General features: G+C 35.4%; 1 protein-coding gene across 1 annotated transcript in view; it reads right to left on the reverse strand.

Annotated features, from left to right (window-relative positions):
- RYR3 (ryanodine receptor 3) overlaps positions 1-18,538 on the reverse strand; it is a 184,628-nt gene that overhangs the window by 67,551 nt on the left and 98,539 nt on the right. The window contains exons 47-57 of the mRNA XM_061998183.1: positions 16,538-16,707; positions 15,588-15,808; positions 14,401-14,491; positions 12,826-12,966; positions 10,058-10,239; positions 8,736-8,814; positions 8,258-8,347; positions 6,703-6,852; positions 4,265-4,327; positions 3,757-3,832; positions 3,458-3,581 (exon numbers count right to left, since the gene is read on the reverse strand). Of these exons, the coding sequence (XP_061854167.1) occupies positions 3,458-3,581; positions 3,757-3,832; positions 4,265-4,327; positions 6,703-6,852; positions 8,258-8,347; positions 8,736-8,814; positions 10,058-10,239; positions 12,826-12,966; positions 14,401-14,491; positions 15,588-15,808; positions 16,538-16,707 (1,387 nt within the window). The remainder of the gene's footprint in view (positions 1-3,457; positions 3,582-3,756; positions 3,833-4,264; positions 4,328-6,702; positions 6,853-8,257; positions 8,348-8,735; positions 8,815-10,057; positions 10,240-12,825; positions 12,967-14,400; positions 14,492-15,587; positions 15,809-16,537; positions 16,708-18,538) is intronic.

Raw genomic sequence — 18,538 nt, forward strand, 5'->3', positions numbered from 1 at the left:
GGAATTTCCCTTGTAACAGCTTGTTACTTTTGAGGAGATAAGTATTTGACTTCATTGTCTCTGTAACCTTGCATTAAGTAGATGAAGATAGTGGTAAATATCCCATTGTAGCCTCCTGTTTTAATACTTTTCAGTTCTAGTCTCTCATCAGAGCCTCTCCTGGCATGACATGCACACAATTCCCCCAAGCATCTTGTGTGGTCCTTCACTTGATCAACTCCTTTGTCAATGTCTTCCTTAGCACTGATGAACCAAATCCTGAAGAACATACTCCTGACACTATCATGATCACAAAAATGGAAGGGGAAAAAAACAATCTACATTAACCTGCAGAACACCTTTATTAATCCAGCCTAGTATGCAGCCTTCATCATCATCAGGACGTACTCCTGATTTAAATTCAACTTGCAGAATTCAAAGTGCTTTTCTGCATAGATGCTGTCAATTTTCTCTAGTCCAGGATTATTCCATCCCAGATGTAGGACTTTGCATTCACCTTTGCTCAACCTTCCAAGAGTTCTTGCCTGTCTATTTCTCCAGCCCTCTGTAATGCAGACAAACTCTCCAATTAATTGTTAAGGGATCAATACTCAAAATTGCTATGGATGCACTCTGTCTCGTCATTCGGGATATGATTAGGGGTTTTTTTTGTTTGGTTTTTTTTTTTTTTTGAGGTCACATAACTCTACATATCTTAACTTTGTTTTAAAAAATAATTGCTTTTACAAGACATTATTTTTTTCACTTCCTTGGGATTTTGCTGTACATTTGTTTAGTTTGCAACTTCTTTACAATCCCTTTATTCCAACATTAAGAGGAATAAACTATACTTGAGATTTTCAGCTGAGAGATGCTGATCTATGCCCAGGACATCTAACTAGCCTGTCAAGTGAAGAAATAACTGAGTAACATTAAGGAAAACATCTAGTTATCCATAACAGCTATGTCATTTGCTTCTGTAGAGACTCTTCAAATAGTAGTAGATAAGAAAACACTCCGTTTATGAATTAGAGAAAATGACCTAGCTAAAAAAATGTAGTCTACAGAGGAGTTGAATAGTGTGTCAGAAGTAGGGAAGAAGTGAGGAACTGGCAGTTTGTGGCACTGAGGCAAACGCAAAAAAAAGATCAATAAAGAAGGAAAGTTACCGGACTCACTGTTGTGATATGGAGGAAACTATCATTTGTCCCGAGATTGCTTAGCACATGTGTAGGAATACATTAGGAGGAATAAATAGATGACTAACAGTTGAAAAACAGCTATGAGGTGAATCAAAGGAAAAAGTAATTCTGCAGAAAGCTGATGAAGCAGAAATTTTAACAACAAAAGCATCTAATACTAAAATGTGTGTTCCTGACCATGTCCAAATATGGGTAAGAGGAGAGATCTGGGGAAAAACAATTAAAGAACCAAATCATATGTTCCAGCCCTTTCTTACACTTAAATGTAAATGAAATCTAATCTCTCATCTTATGGTTTTATTAAAAAAAAAATCTATTTGAAGATTCTTATATATTCTTATATATTCTTTACATTACTAGATATTATGATATAATTAAAATTATATCATAATATATAACTATAATTCATATAATATAATATTATGTATAAGTTGATATATCATATATCTATTATATATAAAACCTATATGATGCATAATGTACATTGTATATTATGATTTATTATACATTATTATATATTCTTATTTATTATTTATATTCTTTTACAACCTCCTATTAATCAATATATCACATATGTAATCAAATGATTTGGTAGGTAATAACAGCATATGTATGTATGCTGCCTGCCTCTCTCAAGGACAATGCAACTAAGTATCCATATTTTCAGTGAGATGATTGTAAATATTATATTTTCATGTTTATAGTAAGTTGTGGTTGCTAAGGTATTACATAAATTTTCCTAAATGCTAAAAGACATTCATGGTCCTTTTAATAACAAAGGTGACATCAAAAGAACTTGTATGAGTTTAAAGATGCTTAAGAAAATACCATGATGTGATTCTGTGATTCTGTTGTTTCTAACATATACTTGAGTGAGGCCTGAGAGATTTATCTGTATGTCAGAAACACTCAAAAGTACTTGAAAAGTGTTCTCAACAAAGAAAGAGGAATAAAAGTCAAAACAGATGCAGATGGTAAAGTACACACACTGTGTCGCCTATACATTTCCAATTATAAAGAATTTACATGTTTTAATGATTAGTACAATGTTTTTAAGAATAACATTCTGGAAACGTGATAACTGCAATTGGCAATTCAAAAGATTTTTTATATATTCAAAATATGCACATATTCATCTAAAGAAAACATGCTCATACTCCATAGTTTGAACAGGCTTTTTCAAGTTGAATTGTCCCATTACTTAACACTGAAAAGAAATATTCCTAACTCAAATAGATATAGTTGCAAAGAGATATAAAAAATTTCTATTTGAGCAATTTGATTGGTGTTTCAAAGGAGCATTCATTTACAGGAATTAAACCTCTTTGTCTTATTCAATGGCCTTAAAGCAATTATGGAGGTTATAAAAATGTTTGTTGGCACATCTACATTTTGGTTTCAGGCTGAAAGAGATTTTTTTTCTCTTTAGTAATACAGAAATGTATATTTGGAACTGTCTTCTAACTTCTAAAGAAATGTTAGTCATTGTTTAAGCCAACAAAGTTACCTTTAGCAGATCCTAATAATTCATATAAATTGTAGTAAGAGACATAGACTTGAAAAGCAGAAATAAATGAAAACAAGATCTGACTCTATGCATCCACAGAAAAAATTGTTCATGAGTACAGTTTCATTTAAAAAAAAAATGCTTAATGTCAGCAAAACTGCAGTTTCCTATGTGCTCAAGTCTTTCACACAGAATAAAAGATGATAGTTATAGTATAGTAACTCATAATTCTATCATATAAAGCAAAAAATACAATATAATTACTTATTTAAATTTCATTGACAATCTATGTCCCTTACAGGCCAGCTTACTTCTGGATACAGTAAATCAAGTTAGAGTACGATCAATGAAGTCAGTATTTTGCTTGAGCAGAATTTAAGGATGAAATGTCCACAAAATAGCTACTTTCTGTTTCACAGAACTCCAAAATTCTTCTGAAAAATTGGATTATAAATCACTATTTCGTAGATGTGTTTCAGTATCAGATCTCAACCTTATTTTCCCATGATCTTTACTGACACTTCTAGCTGCTAATTTAGAAGTTTTGAATCATCTACTTGTTTAATTACACTGCTGTTGCACTTTGAATTTACTATGATCACATATTTATTAAAAATGTTACCTGTCTAAACTATTTCAGAAGTATCTTTCTGAACATAAAAATAACAAGGACTTCAGTTTACAGGAGATATGCCAAACAATGTTAACTGACAGACTGCAGTTTGTGTGCTTAATGTATGCGAGCATCTCAATACCATGTGCCACTTACCGAGATATAATTATACCATTGACTTGAAGGAATTTAAACAGCTCTTGTGCTTTTTCACGGTCCCGTGATTTCTCCTTGGCTGTCAATGTGTCGTAAGGTACCAATAAAGGATGACTACCTCCACCTTTAGTAAGTTGAAAAAATTGTAAGTTTTTCTACTGTAATATTTATTTTGCTTCAAGTACAAAAAAAAAGTACATCTATTCAACTTCATTTGTCTTGCACTGTCTTCTTTCAGACTGTTTCTTCTCCCTCATTTTCCTTGTCTTTTTTGTGTTGTTCACAGGATTCTGACTTACCTTTGCTTTCCAACTCAATTTTCTTCTTTTTGGCCCATATGTTATGGTAGTTTTCTGCCATTACCTCAACCATCCCCTACATTGCCATCAGAAAACAACAAGATGCAAAATTAAAAGGTGACAATTAATAATTATGTAATTCTACATAATTTACTATCTTGAGTAAAGTCTACACAGTTGTGATATACAGAAACCACAGTTAAGTGTCATGTCTACATTCAGCTGTTCTTTGATGTCAGCACAGGCACAGAATAGACATAAATCATATGGTGTTTACAGCTCCTTCCTTAGTTCGGTAATTTTTTTAGAAATACAGGAAGCACCAATGTGGTAAATAGGATTTTTTTTTTAAGTACATAAATAGTACAGCATGCATCTTTCTACAGAGGTATATCACAACCATAGTCACAAATACACTCATAAAATATGACAAAATTAAAGTCATTAATAATAAACCCCCAAATATTAATTCTACTCATCACAACATGAGCAAAATACAAATACAAACCTGAAGCTCCCTAGAAAGCACCACATTAGAGAGATCAAGTGGTGCTGGGCTATACCCATTTCCCTGCAGGAAAAAACCAAAAAACAAAGAATTTTAAGATCAAATAATTTCAGAAAAAAAAATCCAACTACAACACCTCTACTATTGACTTGATTAGAGTAACACCATTTATATTGTTAAACTTCCCTGTAGAAACTGTGTTCACCTTTTGTTTTGCAGTGTGCTGAAGACACACAGGATGATTAATGGAATATATCTGTTGATGGGGAAATAAGAAGCTTGCTGCAGATACTTACATCTCTCTCTTCAGAACAGATGGCAAGCTGATAAGAACTATGCTTTTCGAACTAAGAGGGGAGACCAGTCATGAGGCATACAAGATGTGCCTTCAACATATGACAGAACAGTTTGTCAATAGTCTGAATGAACCACATACTCAAGACAAGACATCACAACAAAAAGTTAAAATAGATTATTGCCTTGTGGAATTTACAGACTCAGAAATATAAGCGTGATATATTTCTGCAGCCTTTAAATGTTAGAAGTGTGAAAGCTCTGTACAACAAACCTATTAGGCACATGTTAAATGCGACCAGTCACATATAAATCAGTGATTTCAAACATGTACTGAAACTAAACATCCTGAAATCCTCTACTCAATCCCATCATCTTCTTGGGCAAGAAGGCCCAGAAGAGGTTCAACTTGTTGGAAGCAGAGATGCCAGAGACTGAAGGACTTCCTGTAAGGGAGAGGATATCCCTAAAGACATGAGAAATGCTGAAGCATTGTAACAGAGTGCTTAGGGACCACTTTTGGTAAGCAAAACTTGTGCTAGGGAATAAACCCAACACATGTTAAAAGATGCCTACTCACAGGATCAGAGCTGGTGCAAATGTAAAGAAAGAATCGGCTCCTGACACAACTCGCACTGCTTATAGAACTGCTTATGTTGGTAGGACTCTGTCCAATGCATTACTCATTAAATTTAATTATACTTAAGCACAAACTTGTGTTTAATTCACCTCAAGAGGTACAATAAAAAATCATCAACACTTCTCATTGTTCTAAACATCTTTCCCTGCTCCAAGATACAGATATGGCTGATAACACTGGGAGGACTGGCTAATTCACCAGAAGGCTGTGCTGCTGTTCAGTGGGATCTTGACCAGCTTGAGAGTTGGGCAGAGAGCCCATGAGAAGCCTCATGAGCTTCAAAAAGGACAAGTGCAGAGTCCTGCACCTTAGGAGGAATGACCCCATGCACCAGTACAGGCTGGGAATTGACCTACTGGAGAGCAGCTCTGTAGAGAAAGACCTAGGAGTCCTGGATAATAAACTAAACGTGAGACAGCAATGTACTCTTGTGGCCAAGAAGGCCAATGGCATTCTGGGATGCATCAAGAAGAGTTCTTCTCCTCCTCTACTCTGCCCTGGTGAGGCCTTATCTGAAGTATTGTGTCTGGTTTTGGGCTCCTCAACTCCAGAGAAACAGGGAACTACTGGACAGAGTCCAGTGGAGGGCCACAAAGACGGCAAGTGACTGGACCATCTTCCTTACGAGGAAAAGCTGTGAGACCTGGGGCTATTTATTCTGGAGAAGACTGAGAGAAGATGTTGTCAACGTTTTACAAATTCCTAACGCATGGTGTCCAGTGACAGGACATGGGGTAATGGGTACAAGCTGCAGCACAGGAAGTTCCACGTGAACATGAAACACCTCTTTACTGGGAGGGTGAGGGAGCCTTGGTACAGACTGCCCAAAGAGAGTGTGGAGTCTCCTCTAGGGGTTTTCAAAACTCACCTTGACACATTCCTGTGTGATCTGATCACGGTTAGCCTGCTTTGGCAGGGGGTTGTTCTCAATGATATCTAGAGGTCCCTTCCAACACCTACCATTCTGTGATTCTGTGACCATATTGAGCAGTGGTCTCAACATGCTATTACAAAAAACTACAAATAAAAAAGTAGTCTATATCACATAAAAATGCTAGGTACTATATAATCACCTGAAAATTTTGCCTATACATTTAACATGAAGTATTAAATGCACAATCTTATTTGTCAGTCATAATTATAATTTTGAGAAAAGCCCATTTCAGGCTCTTCTTTTTGACAAAAAATAAATTTATTAGATTTGCTTATTATAAAATTAAAGGCTTTAAATACTCTGCCATGTATTCTTGAAAACTCTTTTCATGTCTTCTGAGAAAATGAACAGACATAGTCTCTGACAGCCTTAGCATCTTAATGGTTCTTGTCTTTTTGCAATCTCCTCTTTAGTGTTACTGTACAATTATAGGGACTTCCAATCTGAGACCTCTGACATTAAAAGTTTATTTTCATTAAAATAATATAAAATTAACATGATTTTGTATAATTTCTTAGTAAATTAAGAAACAAGCCTTTTCCTTTCTAAATTTAAGCAATTCAATCTTACCTGGCTAGACTGAGATATGCTGCGGAGCTTTTCATTTTCACGCTGATGTATTATTGCTTCTCCTCCTTCTTTGGTCCTTTCTAGGCTCCATCCCATGGCCAACATGGTTTTCAGTGATTCTCTGGCAGGCCAACGATAAATTTCCTTTTCCTTTGAAGAAAACAATGTAATATTTCTCTGTGTTCAGTAAGTAGCAAAAATGCAATAAAACTATTATGTCCTTTATAAATTGTCACACACCAGGAAAGTAAACAGAAGTTATATATTATACCTGAAGACATGTTATAGCTCTTCTTACATGAAAAAGAAGATTTAAATACTTAGAAATTTGTTAGCTTTATTCTTAGTGACATTTATTGCTGGCATATGTGGTACAAAATAACAGCATTCAAGAGATCTCTGGAGCAATAATGTAGTTTGTAACTGGAAACTTACTCATTGATTCCTCCATTCCAAAATAATAAAAAGTGATGGCATTTCAAGGGTTACGAAAGTAGTTATGCAAGTATGTACATTTCAATACACATAAGGCCTTTTTTTCACTCTTCCTACATGTATATCCATTCCTGGATACAGAACATTACTGATCTATATATCTCTTTATATAAATGCAGCATTCATAAACAATTAGGGAATGGCCTGTATTCCAACACTACTTTGAAAAGTAAAGGTGTTACAGAAAATCTGAAAAGTTGTGGCAAAGAAAATTCTGAGTATGTCATATTAACACTTCTCAAATCAACCTAATAAAAGTATTTCAGTTCTTACCATTAAATAAATTTTATGACAGTTACTTAACATGACAATTTTTATAGAAAGTCTTGATTTTTGTGTTCAAAAGTTCTAATCTCTGACAATTCAGAAAGTTCTCTTTGAACTGCTTTAATAACAACTCAACTAACAATTCTTCAGCTCCTGCAAAGATTTCAAAGCAATTTACAAACCTTGGGAAATTAAACCTTTTGAATCTCTTGTCATCTCCATTTTCGGAACAAGAAAAGCATGGTAAAGGGGAACTAAGATAATTGACTTATTTGAGTCATCCAGTGAATCATTGCAAAAATAAGTAACAGAATTCAAATTTGGTTCACTGTTCTGACAAATAGAAGACATTCATGCTGAATAAAGAAAATGAACTAAATAAATTCAGAATAATTTAAATGTTTCTTTCCATTTTCAACTGTAGAAACTCCTACATTTTCTTTAAAATTTTCTATCATCTTTCTTGAAGACAAAATTGCCTTCAAATATGTTGACTTACACTTTTGTCTTACACACAGGAGCTGCTACCAGTCAGTCTTCACTCATGAAGGCCTAAAACCCCTGTGCCATTGATCCTTTGAATACAAATTGGTTCAGGCCTAATAGAAACAAATTACATAAGATTCTATGCAAGATTAACTAAACAACCACTTTAGCATATAAACATTGTTATTCTTAAATGTAATAATACTCATTTGTCTCTCTTCCTCTTATAGTATATATCTGAAATGGATTTAAAAAGTAGAAAAGTCAATCTACATTGTATTAATGCAGATGAAATTTCCTCTATTACCTTTTCAGTTAAAGTTTTGAAAGGTCTTATTAATGGGTGAGTCTTCATATTTTCATCCAGTGAAACTCCATATTTCCATCCATTAATATTCTGAAAAAAATAAATACACTGAAATGAGAACAACATAGATGACTAATGGCAAATTAGCCAATTTAATTTGCTATATTGAACTTCTCCAATAGATACTCAGTGCCACAGAAATTTCTGTTAAGAGACTATGCATCCTTCCGTGGACACATCAAAGCAAAGCATGACCCAGAAAGATAAGATATCAGCTATGGATAGTAGGTCTCATGCAACCAGTTGTGAGCATAGTATACATTTCATTCACATCTTGCTAAGAAATATGCAGACATTAATACACTCTGAAGAAGGGCCTATCAGTTAAACCCTCCAGTTTTTCTTTCAGTATTCACCCCAGGTATTGTTTACTAGTGCTTTTATGACAGTTAACAGTCTTAAAATTTTTAATTCCTACCTTATCAAAGGCCCACTTATCATGGGAATGTTCAGCATACTTGCTGACAATATATTCCAACTTTTCAGGAAGTACAAGGCTGTAAACAAAAGGGTGTATGGTCATTCAATCATAGTTTATTGCAGAGTGATTTTTGAAAAACATATAACCAGTATCAGGAGGCTGGGGCATCCCTTTTTTCGACGGTATCTAGCAACAGGACAAGGGGTAATGGGATGAAGGTGGAACACAAAAAGTTCCATTTAAACATTTGAAAAACCTATTTTGCTGTGAGGGTGATGGAGCACTGGAACAGGCTGCCTAGGGAGGGTGTGGAGTCTCCCTCCTTGGAGGTCTTCAAGACCCTCCTGGACACATTCCTATGCGACCTGAGTGAACTAGATGATCTCTAAAAGTCCCTTCCAACCCCTACCATTCTATGATTCTATTTCAGCACAAATTAAAATGTTTCACCTCCAGATGAACGCAAGACAGTTGGCTTTGCAATTTCACTTTCTTTAAAAGAAATATCACAAAAAAAACATAGAGCTATAACAGCGTTTACAGTATATCTTCAAATATATAACTGTTGCGCTTGCTAACAACTGAAAACATATGAAAATAACCAAAAGTTGCTTCACCATAACGTAAAGTTTTTTCTTTTTAGGTAATTCTTAATACAGGATGATATCAGTATGGGTGCTTCACCTTACATAATGATGGAGGGGTAACACTTTAACAGCAAGAATCAACTAATGATCCTTAGCTCTTGAATATATTAGAAATCTGTATTCTAAAAACATAAGATAACCAGGAAGGCCAGGTCTCTATTACATCATCACACTTGACATACTTATTTTGCCATATCAGTCTGCTTTAGATCAATTCTTAAAACTAAATGAAGATTTTATAAAAAATTACCAATAGGCCAATTGAATTACTTACCAAATTTTGATTATCTTGTACCATTTGTCATTAAGTATACTCTAAATAATGACAGTATCAAGTGTATTACAAGTGCATATATTCCAAACACTTGAACTATTAGGTAACAGGATACATAATAAGCATACAATTTACTACATACTCTGCAGATATAATGGGGAAATATTTAACAACTGTACAGTGCTGAGATGAGTGTTTCATATCTCATGAAAAGGATACGTTGCAGTGAACTATGTGGCATGAGAAAGGAAAAACCTCTGCACTACCTCTGAAAGGTATAAAATATTGTTAAAAACGGTCAGTAGACAAATCTCTTTAAAAAGGACCAAAAAAATGCTAATAAGGAATAGCATAAAAATATTTAAGGAAAGGAAATCACTATGATTTCTTTGACTCACTTTGCTGTGCTGACAGGTTTGGGATCAAAATTTCCTTCTGGATCCACTGAAGCTTGCTTTTCCAAAGTTGACTTAATTCTTGTATCTAAATAATCAGGGGGCAAGGCACCAGCTATAGCACTTAAACAAGGCAAAGCCATTCGAAAGAGCTCTGGATCATACTTCTGCAGAAGAGATAGGAACTGGTTGGAAAATCCAATAGAAAAACATGCAAAATGTTAGTGAAAACCAGGCATCCATATGTGCAAATATTAGAAGAGTCAAACAAACAGCAAAGCACATGTAAATATTAAGCACAGAGCAAAGTTATTGCTGCATGACATCTATTTTTCTTGATATGAATTTGATAAATTTTTAAGACTACTCAAATTAAGTATATACAAATATTACTCTTAAGGTTTCCTTGAGCCAATAAGGCCTACATAAAAAGAGTTAATTCTTTGCCTAGTTATAGAAATACAATCATCTATAAAATACTGTCTTAGTTCTAGATCTTAACTGCAGAAGTAATTGTTATTTCTTTTTCTTGTCTAATCTATTTCAGTTTAAAGCATATTTGTTAAAGGAAATTGTGTTTTACTATAGCAAAGTCAGTTCATTATTTTTCAAAATTGTCCTGCTAAGAAGTGAACTAGCACATTGGCTCTTCTAAGTAACCATTTTAGCTCCGGATACACCAAGCTAGTAAAGGATTTGGACCAAGTCTTGTATGAGGAATGGCTGAGGGATCTGGAGCTGTTTAACCTGGAGAAAAGAAGGCTCAGGGGAGACCTTATTACTCTCTACATCTACCTGAAAGGAAGTTGTAGCGAGGTGGCGGTTCTGTTCTCCCTAGTAACAAGCAACAGAACAAGAGGAAACAGCCTCAAGCTGTGCCAGAGGAGGTTCAGGTTGGATATGAGGAGAAATTTCTTTACTGAAAAGGTTGTCAGGCATTGGAATGGGCTGCCCAGGGAGGTGGTGGAGTCACCGCCCCGGAAGTGTTTAAGAGACAGTTGGATGTTGCACTTAGGGAAATGGTCGAGTGGTTGACAGGGACAGGACAGAGGCTGGACTCGATGATCTTAAAGGTCTCTTATAGCTGAAACAATTCTATGACACATAAAAATGTAAGGTGGAGTTACATTTGAAGAATCTATCTTTAGTATCTTGACATTATACACTAGGTCATAAAAAACATGTTCTAGAGGAAGCAGCAGCAAATCACTGTAGCCTACATTTCTCCTTCCAGGTCTCAGATAACATTCTTAGAATGCTTAGGAAAAAAACACAAATCACTTCTCTCTCAGATTCCACATCTGTAAAATGGGCATAATGATATAGATTTCAAAAAGCTTTAGGATCTGCTAATAAATACTACAGTGAAAGAGTTTGATGCTTTTATAATTAATAAAGTTTTACTCAGCACAGGCATCTTTGTGATGTTATGACATAGACACAAATCAAGCACACACAGAAAAACATTTTACTCTGAAAAATTATTTCTCTTGCTTAGTTTTTAGAAACAGAAAGACTATATATTTCAATAAATCTGAATGATCACTTTGTGTCAAGAAAATGCTGAAGATCAATTCTAAGGTCCACTGAAAATATTTGCTGATAAAATTATCTGTTAATATCTATAATTCTGTAAACAGAATGCCTTTTTAGGAATTTAAGGTTTTAAATTCCTTTAGTTTGCTGCAACAGTCTTAAGTATGTGTGGCGCAAACAAAAGAAGTGAGATCACAGGTAAAATTGCGTCCACTAAACTGCTGGAAGCCATGAAAATAACAAACCTGTAAATATCTCAGTACAAAACAGAACTATGGAGAATATTGTAGCTCAGCAGGTTTACACAACTCTGCTTTCATTGGACTAACAACCATTTACAGAAAAATGAAAACACTATTACAGAAGTTCACCAATATTGGCAGAAACATACCATCTTCATTAAATTTCACTAAAATAAAAGTAAGGCTTAAAAAGCTATTTTAGAATAATGTAGATACCACATTTATTTCAGTACTCTAAATCAGAATGTCTAGATGAGCAATCATCTAAATTTGTTGAAGGGCAACATAAATTCAATGAGATGCAACAAAAAAAATCCCAATTGTCTTATAGTGAGAACCTGTTTTTTTGAGCTAAATCACATGCAAATTATTTACTCTGTAAGGCATTTGTCTTGTCAGAAATACAGAAAACTTTTTCTTTCTTGAAGAAAAAATGAGTGAAAAAAATGAGTGAAAAAAAGGTGAAAACTTCCAAGATCACAATTTAAAACAAAAAAATTGAAAAAGTGTTTATTTTTAAGAATGTTGCATTATATTTCTTAAGTTAGGCACTAATCAGAACACTAACAAAATGTGTGTACATTTGAAAACTGATACTGTAAATTTACTGGGTATACATCAATAATTTGATGAGCATATACACAACACTTCTTAAAATTAATTTTATGTCGGTAAAAAGTATTTTAAAAAGTTTAGCTAGGCAGAGGTAAGAGACAACAGTGCAGCAAGCAATCTGCCTGTTTATTAATGTAAGGCTGTATGGTTATATCAAGACAAAGGCTCGACATTTCATTAGTTTGGAGAGAATTTTTCAAAATTCAGCATTCAAATTTTCATTAGAGAGTTACTTCACTAAAAGCATTCTTAGTCGTATCTCCCATATTAGGGGAAAGAATTGTTAAAATACAGACTTTCTGCACCTGGAATGGCAAATTATCATTGCAATGGTTTTACACAGTCACCCTATATTGTAATGTGGATCATAGCCATTACCTTATGAGACAAGGAATCAAATATTCCCCAGAAAAGTTTTTCAGTTAAATGTAATTCTTCTTCTGCTGCAATTCCATAGCTTCCCATTCCTGAAGGCAGACAATAATATTTCCAGCACTGCTCATAGTGATTTGTCAGAAGCTAAATTTCCAAGAAAAAAAAAATGCATGTAAAACATAGGTATTTAACAAAAATAACACAGTGGTTAGTGAAGTCTGAATTATAAGTATCTATGTAAACAGTTTCATGTGTATTATTATTTATTTATGTCTCTTCATTTCTAATGGCACATAAAAATGGTGTTTTTTTCTTCTTTTTGAGAGAGCAGTAGAGCCTATGCTGTGAAAGTATAAGCCTGTATTATCCTCATCTGCTGGGACTCTCAGTGATGGCAATGAATAGTAAAATTACGAAACTTCAGGGTGTCACCGTTGGACTACAGATTAGCTCACAGGAGGCAAACAGACACAACAAAATGAGTTTAAACACAATATGGTAGATTCTGGTAAAAGTTTTACAACCTGAAATTTATTTCTGTTGTTTGTAGTTGGTGGCCTCGGTATTATCCAAAACATTGAAAAGACACTTGTAGTAAACCCTTTTAGCTATGCTTGCTCATCTCTGGAAACACCTATGGAAAGAACTATGGTACCAACAATCTGTAACATACCAGCTAAAGAGCTAGCATGTATGATTAGCATTGTGCTTCCCACATCATTTCAAATTTCTACTAACTACTTCTTTAGAACAAAAAATCTGTATCCCATGAGAACTTCTAAAATGTCTTTTAGCATCAGACTAGAATTTTGACAATTTTTTTCCTGTCATTTTTCTTAGGAATGGGAAATAATATATTAAGAACCCAAATCACTCCCTTTTTTGCCACACTTCTGCTCCAAAATTACTGATGCTCTAGAATATGTCTGTGAATCTCTGAGCTCTGGTTTAGAGTATGACAGAATTTCAATTCTGCCATAAAATGATCTGCAGACCTGCACATTTATCCCAACAGGAACAAGAGGCATACATGATAGAAAAATTAGAAATAAAACCTATTTAAGAACTCACAATAGTAACTCCCTTTTTACAGAATAAGAAGATGGGCAAGACTTCAGTTCAAGATTGCTCAAAAATAAAAGGTGAATTCCCAGTATCCTATTTTCTGTAGACTTCACTCAAAATTCTTTCCTGGATGATGTATCCTCCCAAGAATTACTATAGTTTGTATAGCAGAAGAAATATCAAGGTAACATTAACATTTAACTTGCTACTTTCAAATACTGTTTTGCTGAAGCAGAGAACAAGTCAGATCACTGAACAAAAATGCATAATAAGCTTACTATACATTCTTTGCAATCAGCATGATTTCACAAAAAATTAATTATTATATTCAGTTTGAAAGACTTCCGTAGAATCATAGAATGGTACTTTATAAAACAATAATATTATTTTCAATTCAGAAGTCACTTCACATTGCTTCATCCTGCCTCATTCTGTTTTTAAAAACATGATGACGACAGATTATTGTGAAGGAACTTTTAGGCTGAATGCACGTACAGAAAGTGAAGCGTTTACCTTCAGAGGCATTTTACAGTATTCATTGAGTAGGGGCACATCAAAAACCAGCCTTCTCAACAGCTGTTGTAGCATAGAGGGACGTAAGTGGCTGTAATTTTAAAAAAATAAAAGTTCTTAGTAAAATCCATATAGTCCAGTAAAAATGAAATAAAAATTGAAATCAATTTACATATTGGAATTCAAATAATTCATTGAAAGTATTTTGAAAAACCAATGGTAGGTGCTTAAGGAATCTGTAAAATGTGCTACTTCTGGACTCTTATGTAGACAGACAGTATGATTGTGCCATATGACAGCAGAAGGAATGGTTTTTGATACAGCACTAAGAAGCAAGAAAATACTCCTAATTGAAACTGATCTAGGAAATACATTATAAATATTCTTATAAGAAATAAATCTCAACTGGAACACTGAATAAATTACTCAGCATTTCTTTTCTAGTTATTTAATTTCAGTGATCTATAGCCTAAAGATCAATATAAAAATCCTCTCATATTTCCTCCTCTGTTATCACTTCTTCAGGCTAAAGATTCCTGAGCTACTAAGCTGTTCCAAACAAGTGAAATTATTTCTTATACAAGTCCCTCTTTTTAGGCTTTTCCAAATATTTTAATTTTCTACTTTATCCACATTTTTGGCAGCATCCAGTGCTATGCACAAACTGAAAACACACACCATATTAACAGTTTCACAGTCCACTGCACAGACAAGTAGCACTGTGGTTTACAACAAAGATCAAGAACTATGATTCAGCTAGCAAGTCTACATTTCAGTCCCTAATGTAACTTCTGTGCTCAGCTCAATTTTAGGGTCAGTTTTTGCATTTGGAGGGAGTTTGCCTAGTTTTTCGTCTTTGAAACATGTTGATCCCTTAAATTCCCAACACACACTCGCTGTTAAACTTGCCAGAACATTTTTAGTAATTATTGGTTTGGGGTTTTTTTACAAATTATCAGAATTTATCCTGTATCACCATAAAGTTGATATCAAGACGAGAGATTGCATAATGCTGTAGCCAGATGGAAAAATCAAATCTATTTTCTTTTATTTAAAAAAACTTATCATACACTTTTCATTTATTTCATACAAGAATAATCTTAGTTTCACGTTATATACAAAGAAAAAATATTAAAATACACATACTGCACAAAATAAACCAATTTGTACACAAGCATCATACATACTGGCAAATAGCAAGCAGGCATTCTTCAATAGTGTCTCTTTGTGCTTTCGTAAGAGAACGGCCCTTGGATAACCTATATATTGTGTGAAGCATGGAGTCAACCAGAGAGGCATGATGTTCTGTTCCAGAAAAGAGTGGAGCACATCTTTTGAGTAATGGAAACACAGCTGAGCAAATATATCTATTTAGGGCAAGAGCTGCCTCTGTGGTACTTAGAGAAACCTGTACAAAGTAGTAAATGACTGTTAGTATTATATAGAATAAAAGTTACAAAACATAACATCTATAAAACACAATAATGAAAATACTCTGTAAGTCCTCTTAGTAGCTGGGTGCTAACATGGTATTCTTTATATACACATGAGAACAAAAGCCATTTTTTTTAAAGCCTGAGAAAATCCAAGTCATCTACTTAGCTCTTATCTCTTGCCCCACATTCTGAACCAATAGGAACAAAAAAGAACATGCAGCCTATTTCTTTCAACAGGTCAGCAAAAACCATGCAGCATTAAATAGCATGTGCCACTTCAGTTCCTTCATACCTACACATATATGAATTTTCAACATAATTCTTGGAAGTACACATGAAATAAGCATTAGGCTTATTACAACGGACATACTGTATAATTAATGTAAACCTGTATTAAAAGTTTTCAGCTATATCATAGAATCATAGAATGGTAGAGGTTCGAAGGGACCTTTAGAGAACATCTAGTCCAACCCCCAAACTACATTAATCTACATTACACTGTTGCTTCATAAGGTGGTATTGAATGTTTATGACCAGACTTAAGCACTATAAATTAATAGTAATTGAACTGTTTGTATTTATAGGAAATCTATATCACCTTTTATTTTTAAAAAGTTGTTTTGACTTGAAATTTTATTTCTTACACCTCAAAAGTCATTATATCCAGCCACTGCACCTGAACTACATAGCAAAATACTTACTGTATCCAAAGAAGCAGAGGCTCTTAAATCAGGTAAAAATCCAACTTCTAGTAGGTGAAGGAGGAAGCTTTGGTCCTTAATACCATAGACACGGTCCAAGAAGAGTACCATGGGTGCTTTATGATCAGGACAGAAATTTGCAGACATGTCTGGCTCATTTACTGTACCATCTAAAGAAATACATATAATGCAATTTTTAGTAGTAGATAACTGATAAAGCAAGAAACACCAAGATAATGAAAGACACTATCATTACATTTAATATATAAAATCTTACGTTCAATGAGCCTACTATCCCCTACTCCTCTTCCACGTGGGGATGAATGATGTAATGAGACACGATATCTCCAGAATTAAAAATGATTTTAAAACCCTGCAGGAGCAAGTGAAGGGTAGGAGGTCACAAGTTCTTTTGTCTTCCATACTGTTCACCAGAGGATAAGAGGGAGTTATTAAAGCAAAAATTGGACAAGTTGACTGCTGGCTAAGACGTTGGTATTGGCGGGAAGGTTTTGGTTTTTATAACGATGGAATCTTCTTTGGGGGCTGTAATTCAATAGAGCAGGATGGAATACACCTCTCTCACATGAGTACTGGAATATTTGGCAATAGGCTAGCCAACTTGACCAAGAGGGCTTTAAACTGAAGAACTTCTTGGGTAGGGGCAGAAATGACAAAGAACAAGCCATTCTGTCTAATAGGGAAACAGGGCAGGGCAGGGAATGCAATCATGAGTGCCCCTCAGCCTCACATCAGGATGAGATCCAGAAGGCTGATGACCCTGACGGAGTGTCAAATCAGGGAGGATCCTCTTGCATCCATCCAGGGAAATCTGTGTGTTTGTGTAAGCCCCTGCATTGCCTCTACATCAATGCACTCAGCCTGGGAAATAAGCAGGAGGAACTGGAGATGTGGGTGTGGATGCATTGTGGTCACAGAGACATAGTCAGACAGCTCACATGACTGGAGCACGACCATGGAGGGCTATGTATTGTTTAGGAAAGGGAGGTCAAGGAGGCAAAGAGGTGGAGTTACTCTCTGTGAGAGCACAATTAGAGTGCAATGAGCACTGCCTGGGTGGGGATAAGGGGTGGGTTGAATGCTTGCAGGTGAAAATTAAGGGGCAGGGTAATGTAGGTGATATTGTTCTAGAAGTTTGCTACAGGCCACCTGATCAGGAGGAGGAAGTGGATGAGGCCTTCTACAAACAAGTGAGAGTTGCCTCACAGTCACAATCTCTGGTTCTCGTGGGGGACTTCAACCACCTTGGTATTTGCTGGCAAAGCCACTCAGCCAAGAACACACAGTCCAGGAGATTCCTACAGAATGTTGTTGGCAACTTCACATCACAGGTGATTGAGGAAACAAATAGGAGGGGTGTGCTGCTGGACCTTGTGCTGACAGATAAGGAGGGTCTGGTTGGAGACATGGAGATTGAAAGCAACCTTGGCTGCAGTGACCATGAGATGGTAGAGCTCACGATCCTGTGGGGAAGAAGCCAGACATCAAGTAGGATTGTGTCCCTGGATTTCAGGTAAGCTGGCTTTGGCCTCTTCAAAGACCTGCTTGGAGGGTTCTCATGGGATAGATGGTAAAAGTGCCCAAGAGAGCTGGTCAATCTTCAAATGCCACTTCCTCCAAGCCCAGGATCAGTGTGTCCCCACATGTAGGAAAGCAGGAAAAGAAGGCAGGAGGTATCCATGGATGAACAAAGATCTGCTGGGACAACTCGGGGAAAAAGCAGACACCTATGAGAGATGGAAAAAGGGCCTGGTTTCTTGGGGAGAGTACAGGAACATTTTCAGATTATGCAGGGGTACAACTAAGAAGGCTAAAGTCCTTCTAGAATTAAACCTGGCCAGGAAAGTAAAGGAAAGCAAGAAGGGTTTTTTCAGGTACATCAGCAGCAAAAGGAAGATTAGGGAGAATGTGGGCCTGCTGCTGAACACAGAGTGTGCCCTGGTGACAGAGAATGCACAGAAGGCTGAACTACTGAATGCT

This window comes from Colius striatus, chromosome 6 (genome assembly GCF_028858725.1).
Source record: "Colius striatus isolate bColStr4 chromosome 6, bColStr4.1.hap1, whole genome shotgun sequence".
In the NCBI taxonomy this organism is placed as follows: domain Eukaryota; kingdom Metazoa; phylum Chordata; class Aves; order Coliiformes; family Coliidae; genus Colius; species Colius striatus.